The sequence below is a fragment of the Diprion similis genome, chromosome 3 (genome assembly GCF_021155765.1).
Source record: "Diprion similis isolate iyDipSimi1 chromosome 3, iyDipSimi1.1, whole genome shotgun sequence".
Classification (NCBI taxonomy): Eukaryota; Metazoa; Arthropoda; class Insecta; order Hymenoptera; family Diprionidae; genus Diprion; species Diprion similis.
The window spans coordinates 14,697,948-14,711,584 of NC_060107.1; the positions used below are offsets into that span (position 1 = coordinate 14,697,948).

The 13,637-nt window shown below is 36.4% G+C and overlaps 1 protein-coding gene across 2 annotated transcripts in view; it reads left to right on the forward strand.

Annotated features, from left to right (window-relative positions):
* Positions 1-13,637, forward strand: part of LOC124404944 (serine/threonine-protein kinase 25) — a 44,620-nt gene that overhangs the window by 8,508 nt on the left and 22,475 nt on the right. Inside the window, exon 1 of one of the 2 annotated variants that reach the window (XM_046879486.1) lies at positions 4,780-4,942. The exons of the other annotated variant lie outside the window; for it this stretch is intronic. Within the exon in view, the coding sequence (XP_046735442.1) occupies positions 4,790-4,942 (153 nt within the window). The 5' untranslated portion in view covers positions 4,780-4,789. Of the gene's footprint in view, positions 1-4,779; positions 4,943-13,637 lie in introns of those variants that run through there. 2 annotated transcript variants of the gene reach the window in all.

Sequence of the window (13,637 nt, forward strand, 5' to 3'; positions counted from 1 at the left end):
CATTTCTGGCATCAACTGCTAACCATCTTTTGTGGTCCATTCAGCTCTCCAAACAGCCTTGCTGACTGACTCGTCCTGGTTGCTCGCTCATCGCTATTTGTTCTCAAAAGTTCTCTCTTGAAGTTGACACTTGATCTAGTCTATTCTCTTGAACAATATTAGAAAAATGTTTAAATATCACGAAAACTGTGGTAATGTGTTTTTTAACCTAGTCACCAACTTTGTTTCAATAATATACTAACGAAGCTTGTATCATATATGGAGAAAGGGTTACTCATGTAGGCTTTGTCACAACGTTCCACGTCATGTGAAAGAGATCGGTTTAAATTTCGCATCGAATCAAATACTAGAGGGTATGAAGTATAGAATACGGTATCTCCGATATCTTTTGTGAGTCAGAAGCATATGAGACAAAGACAGCGGCAGTGACGTTATACCTATAAACATTCATCCTTGAAACTTGCACCTTTCTTCAAGATTCCAAACGGTCTGCATCATGTATATACGAAATTCCGTTGACGACCGCCATTGGGGAACATTTTCACTATTTTACTTATGGATTGCGACGCGAAGATCAACTCTCTTTTTCTACAGATAGGTTTTCATCATTGGACAACTCATTGTTAGCTGTGAATCGTCAACGAAAGATCATCATCACTCATCACCGATTATTTGAAACGGCAATTTTCTTGTGCCTTCTCCTTCCACGATCGATAAGTACATCATCGTTGGTTTGGTAAGACAACTGGCACTGTTGGCTGTAAAGTAGTTCCAGATAACTTCTAAGCAGTCAGCAGAATAGTCGAGTGGTTCCATGAAATTTTTTACCTCTTCCGGTTGTTAAAGATCAGCGATCGTAAAACCCATCATTTTTTAAAGTTGTGATAAGAGAATTGATCGCCAAGGAGATGGGAAGAGTCTTATCAAATACGATTTCCTACAACTTATCGATAAAACAGAGACATTCTACATTTTATCAATGATTTGACAATCGAAGGGCGAATCATCGACTGATCATGAAAGTTTAGTTTTTACTACTGGCTGAAGAGCAGCAGTGTTACCAATTGTCGAGTAAGACATATCGCTCTATCAATATTCAAAAATCTCTATAAATCTGTAGATATTACAAACTCAGAAATCATCAGTCTTCGCTTAAAAAATTGACGAACAATCTACACAGTAGTTAGATTGCGAAGACAAATTCACATTACAATGATATGAAAAAAAAATACAGTCATTTATTTGTTATAAATATTTATCAGTTATTTAAAAGCTCTTTCTTGCACTCATGTTAATTCTCCAACTATAAAACCCTATTACCGACGGTCGGTAATGAAAACTATAATCAAACTTTTCGGGATATTATTAAAATTTCGTCGACGGATCTGACGGAAAATCGTTACGCTTTGGTTATCTCCTACCGAGTTGATTCCGGAAAACAAATCGGCAATAGAAAATCTCTAGATATCCCTAGAGAATCTCAAACGATCGGAAAAATCACTACAAATTATTAAAAATCCCCAGAATTCTGCGAACCTCTTTAAAAATCGCAAGGGTTAAAATGGGCTCACAAATATTAGAAAAAAATGCCATTTCAATGTTTAAAAACTCGAGATCTATCTAGAGAATCACTAAATTGATAATACCGACTGGAACAGCGAGGAGAAAACTTTCAACGTAAGCACGAAAGGAATACGAGATTCTTCCTGTCATGTATCCCGATGGAGTTTAATTCCTAGAGCAGACACCCCTTCTACCCATCGCGGCTTTTGCACGACGATATGGCGAAGACGAAGAAGAAAAGGAGGTGGAGTCGGCGCTGCAGAGGAAAAGGACGACGGAGAGAGGGTGGAGGGCGGTTTTTCCGGGGGTGGGAGAAAGGGGGTGAGTTTGTCGAACGTCGCGACGCTCGCGGATTCGGAAACCAGCCTCAGTCGACGCGCGGCTGGCTTTCACGCTGCTAGTCGAATGAATCCCCCTTAGTAAGGTTAAATCACAAACGGACCACCCCTTAGTGTTACGCCGGCTTTACACGGGTTGTGGTTATGGTGCGTGACTTTCGTCTTCAGCGATGAAGCTTATTTTTTGAGAAACGTTTATCCGTTTCCTCACGTTGGACGTTTTGGTTATTCTTCGTCAGATTCTCTATTTACAACGGTAACTTGTTTTCAAAATTTTCATAAAAATCTAAGGTTATCTCGACCTTTTCATAAAGTTTTATGAACTGAATTATTCGCCTGAATAACTTCTCGATCGAGAATTTTTTTTTTTTTTTTTTTTTTTTTTTTTTTTTTTTTTTTTTTTTTTTTTTTTTTTTTTTTTTTTTTTATCTCTGCTTTTGTGCCCAAATTTTTTTTTTTTTTCTCAGTATTATATCTTGACGTCTTTATTGTATGGAAATCTGGAATATTTCAGTGAAATTATTATTCGCTGTAATATTTCGAATCGTTGTAAAATGTGAAGTATATTACTGTCAATTGTTTTCCAAAAATGAAGCAGATATCGTTATTGAAATATTCTGGTATTTTGATTTTTTATTGACAAAGAAACAAGTCGGTGAAGTTTGAAAATTGTTGCGTGTTGAAAACAATTTGTTACAGAACACTGCTTTGTGTATGTGCATTTTAAGCACCGATTTGTTGAGCTGCGCTGCCTGCCACGACCGACCCTATCGCGTGACTAAGTACTTACGTTCTTGCGTGTCTTCAGGGCGATATCTCTCCGATATACCTCAACCTCGGTTGATCCTCTGCCCTTTTTAATCTCCGATTTAATACCCGAGGAGAAACCTGGGAGATTATGGAACTTGAGTTATTGGAATTAAGATTCCGAATAGTGACAATTCAGTACAACATTTCTATCTGTGAAGCCATCACTTGTGCACACTTTAAGGCGTATAGGACTTGGCACTTTCTTAATTTTTTTTAATAACAATTGACAGGCGAAATTTCTGGGTGACTGTGACTATGTATCACGAAATTGACACTCAACTCCAGGAATTGGTTTTTACTTTTTAAAGATGGTGGTAGCAGTACGAGACATACATTTTCTACTACACCTTTAGTGAAATCAACACTCTGGAGTTTTTCACAAGCATCTGAGATCACCGACAATTTTCATGCACATCCTAACTTTGAGTACCTCATAGTTATTGTTTCTGGTTCCAACCTTAGATCCTGAAGTTTAAAGGGATTAAGAAGCTTTCTGTTTTACCAACAAGTCGAAAAAATCGTTTTCTACACCTCTTTCACCTTCTGAATAACGGATTGTCTCTAAACTTTGGAAGGTTATGGGTTTCACCATCTCACCTATGTTATTTTTAATCAACTTCTCGCCAGTCAAAATTTGAGAATCGACATCCTCTTAACTCCACTCTTTGTTTTGTATTCTTCAAAATCATTTGATCAGCCTTTTATTCGTGAGAATCAAAGCCACCTTTCAACCGTAGGTGAGGAGGGAGGAATCAGCAGTGTTGTGTTATGTTGTAGTGCAGTTGGACCTGTTTCGGGCAGGCGAAACAAACCGGTTCACGGTCGACAGACTCGGTCTGTCCAATGCCGGTAGTGTTATACTTGTGTGGACCCTGCACTGCGTGCAGAACATCCTAGTCTAGCCTTTGCGTAATTGTTCAACTACAGTTCACCAGTGTTCGATTTTGGCTTCGCAATATCGGGAAGCTGCTGTTTTCATTTGGTCTCTCACTCTTCACTCTCATTCTTCCGATGTTCCGTTGCTGTTGTCTCTTGATTGGAAATACTTCAATTCCATTTTTATTCGAACACAACGGTGACCATGTTTCATCTACAGTACATAAACCGATTCTACGAAAAGTTTATTGTGTCCCAAGGGGGCTGTCAATTCAGGTGACAGGATTAACTCGTCGTCGATCAGCAGGAATAATGGAAACTCTCGATGAATGTTCGAATGATGGATTCTCATTTATACTGCAATGTTGTTAACTGCTATTTTCGGTCGCTTCGATCCGGGGGTTGATCACCTTTGTAATCCCCCGAAATCTCTTGAAGTCTCACGAATGAATTCTTTTAAAACCATTGAAAGTTCATCAAATCTTATGAAATATCTGACATCATGTGAATTCATTAGGAATCTTCGAAACCTTGGGAAATGCTCTGAAATCTGTGAAATTCAATGACTTTTTCATGAAATCCTAACGATTCTTTTGAAATTGTAAAAATCTACTAAAATTTTTTAAATCATATGAAACCTTTTGAAGTTACACATTCGAGTGACGAATTGAAAAATGAATTGACAAATTTGCCATCTAATAAATCCGCTGATTGAGGAGAGTTTATTGATCGAAAAATGGTACTTTTGACGACGAAGTATCTTCTGATTTATTGTTAGTTTGTTAGTCAGCGATCGAAGGCTGATCGTTAACTGATTCAAAGTCTAACATTTGCATGCGTATAATGTATATACATGTAATGTAATACATATATGGATACCTACGTATAAAGACCGCAGCATGACTCGTTCGAATTTTCCATTTCCATGCCCTCCTTCGGGATGTACAAACTATAAAGTACATTTTAGCAGGTAAAGTAGCTTCATTCACGCCCAAGTTTTAACTAGACACGCTAGACTTCATTCGTTTATTTTTTCTTTCAAATCTCAGCGCAGTTTCGCAGTGAACAATGGTGCGACAGTTTAAATCTTGAGTGGTGGATAAACAAGCTTTCGAAAACTATATGTTCAAATAATTTAAAACAAATCAGTGGCATATTTGAAAAACTTGACTAAAAAGTAGAAAATCTAATAAACTTATAAAATGTTCGCTGCAATGGTGCTGCACAAGCACAACAAGAATAACAACAACAACAACAATAATAATAACCAATTGATAACCACCGGCAACTTGAATAATAACAATATCAACGACGGCGCAGTTAACAACGCTAATAATTCCGCCTGCATGAAAGCGGTAAGTAATTTTAAATTTGAATTAATAAAGAAGATTTTTTTATTTAGAAAAAAATTTCCCTTTCAATACTATATATCGTAATAATAAATTTAATGTGAGATAAATTTTCATGGAATTCAGCCTCGTTTTTCTACTGGACAAATTATGCGAGAGGCAATTTATTTGTACTTAAATATTTTTAGCCGATTACTACGTGAATAAATGGAACACAGATTTGAACGTAAATTGAACTTTTTACACTTCAGCAATTTTTAGCAGCAAACCGAGGGATCCGCGCTGTTATACGTACGAACGTTCATTATACATTCGACTATACAGACATTCTCTAATCCCACCGGAAAATCGGGGGTTCGTTCGTTGGTTGCTTGGGCAGGGAACAGAAATACCCTAAAGATACGAGTCACAGTTTGAGGGCTCAGAACGGTCGACGGATTTTGCCAAATAGATGGCCTCTTACCACTCCGGCTCTTTCGGCTTACTTACTGGCTTTTCGCTGCAGGATTTTCATGAACCCTCGTTATAGGACCCTGTAAACCATTCTCGCAAAGGGCCACGGCTTTCCTAAAAAAGTTTCAATTTCTAAGTGGCTTATACTGACAGTTTAAAAAAAGTTATAAACCATTCGAAAAGAATGTTAATATAAATTACTGCCTAGTAGCTTTGACTTGGCTTCTAGAATGTAATATTTAAAAAAAAACTGTTATTGTTCTGTAAAACTGTGCATCCTTAAAGTCCAGATCTGTATATTTTATTGGGTAGAACACTTTTATTTTTTGGCCGATAAACTGTAACAAGAAACTGAATTCAAATGCAGATTGTCGAATTTTTTGTTATTTACAAAAAAATACGCCCGTTTTGCAATTGGAATAGCCAATTTATAAATATCGTTGGACCTTTAATGAAAATTCCACAAACCGACGTGGTATCACCTCACTGTTGAGAATTAATTTTAAACTGACAAGCGACGCTTCGTCGCCCATGTTTGGTTTGCCCCCCAGTTTGAAGGGTTCACAGGGGTGTGTCGCTACATTGAATTAACGTGACTGTATCGTGGCACTGAGGAGGATACCCATACGTAAACAGTAAAGCTTGATGAAAATCCTCATCGCCAACGACGCGAGTGGAATTCCCAAGTTCATTTGTTCGGTCGACCAATCAATGATCACTTCGCTCTGATTCTGCAGGAGGTGATTCGGAGTCTCATCAGGGCGACGTCATATCGTTCAACTGACGCGGTATCATAATCGATAATAACCGGAAAAGGTGAAAACTTGACCCAAAAAACTTCACTCTTGAAAAAAAATTTCATTCTGAAGTTGAATTCTATTCAGCGGTTTGGGTATCTTGAGATTGATCGGTGTTCAAAGGATGTGTGACACTTTGCCAATAATTTCTTCACCAACGCCTGCAGCTTTTGGGATGGAAAGGTCTGGTGCCCCAGGGAAGGATGCCTATAAGTGCTAGCATGAAACTGGATGGAAATTCTGTGTCACGTTCAATGCACCTCTAACAGCTGCAATATGCCACGGAATGCCTTATAGCAGCCTGCAGAATCTCGTCTTTCTGCTCCATTGGTGATCCGATCCGACCCACCCCGCGATGCTTCTTCATCTTCTGGACTTCATTTCCTTCTGTCCGTTGTCCGGAATACCGTAGATCCGTTCGGGAGTCGTTTATTCATTGAATTAGGTCGGACCTTTCTGTCTTACCGACAGAGATTTTTGCTTTTTACCGAGAGAAAAAATCGGATTCGGTTCAGGATTTTTAATAGTCTAAAAAGAGCGTTAAGTCTATTCTTAATAATCAAAACAGTCGAAACTCCGAATGGTTTGAGCTGCATATAGTCAAAACGGTGAATGCAAATGAAAATTTTGAAAATCGTTTTGGCGGAAACGGATTTTACAATTCTTGAAAATAGTCTAAAATGAAAATATTCCTTTCGGAGTGAAGAAAACGTGCATCGTTTGTCCCTCAGTCGCAATTGGAAGTGGGAATCGATTTTCCACGACACATAAGAGCTCTCCTTCCTTTGGCCGTGCAGAATTCAGCTTGGCAAAATTCCCACATCGTTGCTCCCCTTCTATTCTTTCCGTATTTCGCTCTACGGTAGTTCCCTTTCTACGCGTTGACGCTAAAAAAATTTGGCAACGTATCTGCCATGGCGGAAAAGAAACAACCGAATGCATTTTTGTCCCAATGGCAGTCTGCTTGCTCACTGTAAACTGTTTTGTACCGATGATCTACGGTGTTGTTGGGATTTTCGTTAGCGTCACTCTGATTCTGAACTCTGTCGGTCAAGATGTTATCGATCGATAACCGACTCCCGCTGGCAGTTATGTCACTGATGGCGTACGGTGCTGCTGAACACTATACGCATGCGATATCTCGCACCTTTCACTTTTGTGAACTACCTACTGTAGCCATTGTGCACCGCGACTGTTGTGCAACTATATTTCAGTTCTTGGCATTGCGAAAGCAGAAGTTGTATCGATATATACGTATAACCTATGTGGCAAATGGCTTAGGATCGATATTGTCCACTTGACGATTGAAATCAAGTTGCTTTTGTCTTCAAAACGAAACTTGCACTTCGTATTTCTAACCTCAAACTCAAGTAGACGGTTTTGTCATAGCTTTAGATTAAGTAATGAAATCCTTTATTTATTACCAACTCAACGATGCATTTTGCCATCAAGAGGTTGCACGACTTTCATTTTATACTGTTTCTGCAATTCGTGTACTCGATCAATTTGATCATTTATGGCCAAGCTTTTAAGTAAACCTTTCTTTCTTCTGATGGTATCTATAGTCATGGTTAAACGTCAAATTCCATTCGTTAACCAAAACTTTTTATTAATCAAAATTCGAATTCTAACGATTTTGCATCTGGTCTAGTCAATTGATATCAATTCAATTAGCAACTTGACGTGATTTTATATGCTTAATTCAAGCACATTCTTGAATTCCAACTGTCTTTCTATATGAGGTTGAAGTTAGTAACGTTACTCTAACGATGCATGTTTATGAAAAATCTTTACTTCGCACTCTTAACATTACGTAAAATTTAACAAATCAAGCTAAACAAAACGTAGTCATATTTTGTACAACCAATTCCTTAAAAGTCATTCTAAAGTTACACAATAATGAATTACTCTCTGATGTTTTGTTACAGTAACGCTACCAACTTCAGCCTCGTTTTTCTACGGTTGGAATGTTGTAAAATCATTTCATTCTGGTCAGTTTAGCTGTGAAATTCTGTGTCACATGTCACCAAATATTTCCTTTTTATTCTGTTACAGGTAAGATTTTCCCTCAAAACTATCAAGATTAATTTGCTTCTGACTACTCTGAATCCCTGAAAAAAATGGGTAACGTATGTTTCCGGAAAATGCACAATTTTTTTTTGTTTTTTTTCTTTTTCTGAGGAAAAATCGTGATATGAATTATTTTTCTATCGATTTCTCGCTCGTTACATTCTCCGTATACCTAACTGGAACGCTAATGCTTTTGAAAACAAGTTATACTTCTCACCAAAGTATGTCAAAGTTGGGCAAAGGCAACCTGCAGCTAAGCAAATGTTTGTCAGACGATTTAGTGTGCGAGGCGTATATTATGACGATCAGTTGTTGAAAATGTTAGCAACCTAAATAGATAACGGCAAGCGTTGGTTGTTTCCGCGGAATCACCTGTTCACTTCACAATGCGTGTTCTGTCTGTAAACGCGAAGACTCCTCCTCGAGACAAGGTCCGTTCTAGTTTATATTCAGAGCGTATTTTTCCACCGGAAAACGTTCACGGAATCGCGTATTCTTCCTGTAAAATAATTTTCTATTCTCTTTATCTTCCATTCGAACGTTGAACGAAGCAACGATCAATTTTCGAAGAGTTCGAAACCTATTCATGAAAATTACTCTCCAATGGATTTGAATTGAAATAATTTTTTTTTTCCGTATATTAAAGCCTTAGGCCACTCTAGAGGCCGAAAAAAATAGGCTTTATGGGGATTTTTTTTTTTTTTTTTTCAGAAATACTACAAAATAAATCGAGATAACAAAAACGTGATTTTATTATTTATATCAGTGACTGCTTACAATAATTTTTTTGAAACGATTTATTCCAAAATGGCGGCTGTGCAGCGTTTTTGCGACGACGTCTCCTTTTTTTCGGGGTCCATGGCCGGACTAACAGCTCCTGTAATTTTTTTAATCATAATGAGCCAATGAATTTTTTGATTATATATAATAACTGCTATAGAAGTACGTAGGATTTTTGTTTTTATATTGCGTAGTTCATTTGTTATTAGCAATTATCTGACAATTTTTTAGGCAAGTTCTTCACTTTCCACTTTAGAAGTGCGCCATTTGGCCAAAAATCAATACATCGCAAATATCCTACGTACTTCTATAGCAGTTATTATATATAATCAAAAAAATTCATTGGCTCATTATGATTAAAAAAATTACAGGAGCTGTTAGTCCGGCCGTGGACCCTGAAAAGAAGGAGACGTCGTCACAAAAACGCTGCACAGCCGCCATTTCGAAATGAATCGCTTGAAAAAAATTACTGTAAGCAGTCACTGATATAAATAATAAAATCACGTTTTTGTTATCTCGATTTATTTTGTAGTATTTCTGAAAAAAAAAATCCCCAAAAAGCCTATTTTTTTCGGCCTCTAGAGTGGCCTAAGGCCTTAAAGCTTCTGAATATAGTTTTTACGATTTTAACTACCAAGAAGGAACAAACTTTTTCAAGCACATGCAATTCTGTTGGATAACGCTTCGAGCGTTTGCGCTTCCTTCCAACGCCTCTCTAACTAAACTCTCTGTAGCCAAGCCCAACGGCGTTGCATCTTCGTGACAACGTTCACTAACAAAGAGAACCTCGTCGTTTAATGATTCGTCGTGTCACGACGACAGGATGTTACGTCCTCCACATTGTCGATCATTTTCCATTGTTCCAATATCACATCACGCATCGATGCCATTCAGGGACAGATTTGACGCCAGCTTCTCATGTTGTAGGTCAAAGCCTTATATACTCTTTTACAACCGCATAACGGAAGATCTAACGACCCCATCTTATGATGCTCTACACTCCAAGTCGGGGTGGTCCTCAATGTTGGCCTCTTGCCTACTTCCGTTCGTTTTCTCCGTTATCCTCGTTATCCTGGAACATAGCGATTCCATCTATAATTATCCAAGGAGTTAACCACTCGTCAGATTATGTCTTTCAAATGTAATTTCATGGGATTTCATATGATTTTGTAAGATTTCATGAACGGTGGTACATCGTATTTCAAGGGTGGCCAACATCGTGTTTTTATCAGAGAAAAAAAAAAAAAAATTGCTTCCCAACTTGCATATCTCGTTAATAATCTGAAGGAACCAACGATTTGTTGCAATTTTTCGAAGCATCACAAGCTTCAAAATCTGCTGCTGATTTTTCAACAATATCTGTTATCAATATGGCGGTGAAAGACCAGATAAACCAGTAAGAATAGTCAGGGAATTATCAATTGTCCGTTGAAAACATATTTTTCTTCCTTTTCAATTTTTTCAAAATTATTTAAAAACACAAGTGTTAATTCGTAAATTTGAAAAAAAAAAAAAAAAAAAAAAAAACTTGCTTTTCGAAAAAATATCGTTGAATTTTCACATCCCCTCCGATTTTCCGTATAAAATATAATCTCTGACGGGAAATGTTACACAAAAATCAACAAATTTTCTTTCTGCTGCATATATTCATTTTGCATAAATAATCTGATTTTGAATATTTATTCATTTCTTCGTTTAAAATTTCTCACACGCGAGTAAATGCTATTCAACTTCAATGTTGTACTGCATTATGATATTTTTTTTTTTTTTTTTAACCACCGTCCTGAGCTATTCAGCAACTGAAAATTGCCTGAAAATCGTCAACGATCGGTAAAATTCGACAGTATCTGTACTTTTAACGTTATAATTTAACCTCTGCAATATACTCGATTGCTCGCTGCCACGAGTCGTGCAATCGCATAACAGCTTCGGCTGTATAAAAGTCAGGATCGTAGGCAGGTAGAGTATCTAGTCAGTTGTCCCCACTCCGACCGGTTGGTTCAGACGACTTGATGTCCAGCGAACCAGCCAACCAACCAACCAACCAACCAACCAACCAACCAACCCAACAAACCCGCGCCAGCAACGTCGTGGATTATATTTTCACCGCGTGCAGTCAGTCCGCTCCTTGTCGTCGGGTATCGCTGTCAGATATGATATTCCGCGTTTTCAAACACTGACAGCTGTCAAAATCCTGTCGAACAGTGACGAGAGCTGTTCGTTCATTTTTACTTGTTCGAGTACCTAGCTTAATGAAAAAAAGCATAATAATAATAATAATAATAATAATAATAATAATAATTGTGTGAAATTTATAATAATATTTTTTTTACGCTGATTGTGCAGCGAATGTATGTGTGTGTGTGTGTGTGTGTGTGTAAAAAAAGAAAAAGAAACGAAAAAAATAAAAAATAAAAAAATACTTATCCAAACGGAAAATTTATTGGAAAATTATTCTTTTTTTTTTTTTTTTTCATACGGTAAAAGAATAATATATTCTTGAAAATTTTTTTTTTCCAAAACGGAATATGTGCGATTTGTTATGTGAATTTCAACGATACTTTTATTGACAATATGTTAGAAAATGGGAATAAACAAATACGTGAAAGTAAAATTTGCGATAAATTTTTTTTTCTTTTAGGTCGATTATAATTTTATACACGTGTGTTTCAAATTTGAGTACAGTAAGTATCTTGTATTATGGGTAATGATGTATTCTAATTTGAGTGCAATTCGAATTGGCGAGACCTGAATAACCGGATCATTGCCAATTGAATTTAAACGATGGCTGTATATTTAGTTGGACGTTATATGAATGCACTTGCCGCTGCTCACTTACTGAGCGCACAATATCTGCTCTTATTATCGAAGTTGTCCGTTTGCAGCTTGTTATATCAATGAATGATGTTATATTTTGCTACGAAACTCGCGGAGGCTTTTGTTCAGGAAAATTGCTTATCGCTGCGCGAGGAATTTCTCAATTTATAGTATTTAAAATTATTTTCTATCGATTTTTTTTTTTTTTTCTAAGTGTAGAAATTCTAAGAGTAATAAGGTCACGTGATCTGAATTTCAAATGATTTTTATTAATTTCAAATTTCTTAATTTAATTGTATTCTTTAACCGTTTATCGGTGTTATCTTTTTTTTTTTTTTTTTTTTCAAATATCAAGACACCTCTTGTACTGTCTTTGTTAGTAACTATATATTTAATGTTGTAACACGTGCATTGTAGGGAAGTATTCAGTGCGTGAGAAAATAGGATTTATTCGTTCTCTTGTATGCATATACGTGAATAGATTACACGCGACTTAGACGAGGTTTTTCGGTTTGGAGAAATTATGCATGCAAGGTAATTTCGCTGCTGGTGCTGCCAACGCGTTTCAATAGCGCATGTAGAGCAGAAACAAGTGTATTATAAATCCTGTTTCGTATTACAACGTATAAACGAAGGAAAAGCCTGTCCATTCTCTTTCTCTACGTTGCAATATAATTTTTTAAGGTTATACCTTAAATATTTGACAAAAATTCTTGCCGATAAATTCTTTCACAGTTTTATCAACAGATTTAGCAATTTGTATTTTACACACACGAGGCACGAAATATTTTTTAAATTAACTTTGGAAAGATGATCTTCACTCGTTTCGGCGTTATAACGTGATCTTTTACAGCCGAGTCTTATATATATATATATATATATATATATATATATTTTTTTTTATCACATATCCATCAATTTTTTTTCAACTTTTCTAAACGAGCCGATAAACGCGACGATAAACTCGACGGTGTTCGAAAGTTTGAGGCGATTTCATCGATCGGGAGAACGCTAATATTGTGAAATACGATTTGCTAACTTTGTCGATAAAACAGGAAGGTCCGACATCCCCTTAATGTGATCGGCATCGGATGATTGCGAGCTAAAATTGTACATATAACTATATACTCGTGTTTTATACACGTTTCTCGTGGCATATTGCAGCAGCGGCAGTCGCAGCGTCGCTTTCACTAACCCAACGAACGGAGACAGAAAACTTGCTGCGACGAAATACGAAAGACTTAGTCCTTACGTAAACGTAGTCAGCATGAACAACGCGCGCGATCGAAATTCGTTTTTTTCTTATTATAGGAAAGAAATAAGTTGACGAAAATCATAAGTTATAATATAATATAATATAAATAAATAAATAAATAAATAATAATTTTTGCAAATATGTATAATTTCTTTATTTCTCGATTGCAACAATATATATATATATTAGGGTGGCGCAAAAAAATCGATTTTTTTTTTTTTTTTTCGAGTTTCGCGTGACAAAATGTTAGTTTTTGATGTTTCAAGAGCCCGCTCCAAAGGACAGCTCAAAAAAAAAAAAAATGTCAAGAGGTCGCTCCAAATTTTAAAAAATCGTCAAACAAATAAATTTAAAAAATTATATTTTCAGTATTTTGTTTGATTTTTAATTCATGTCGCGGTGTATTGTTATCGATTCTTTCTTACTAAATTAAAGAAAAAAAATTTATGAAATTTTAACATGAATATTAAAAGGTCGCTCGAAAAGATCTAAAGAAATGCACCAAAAAATTGAAAAAAAATTATGAGCG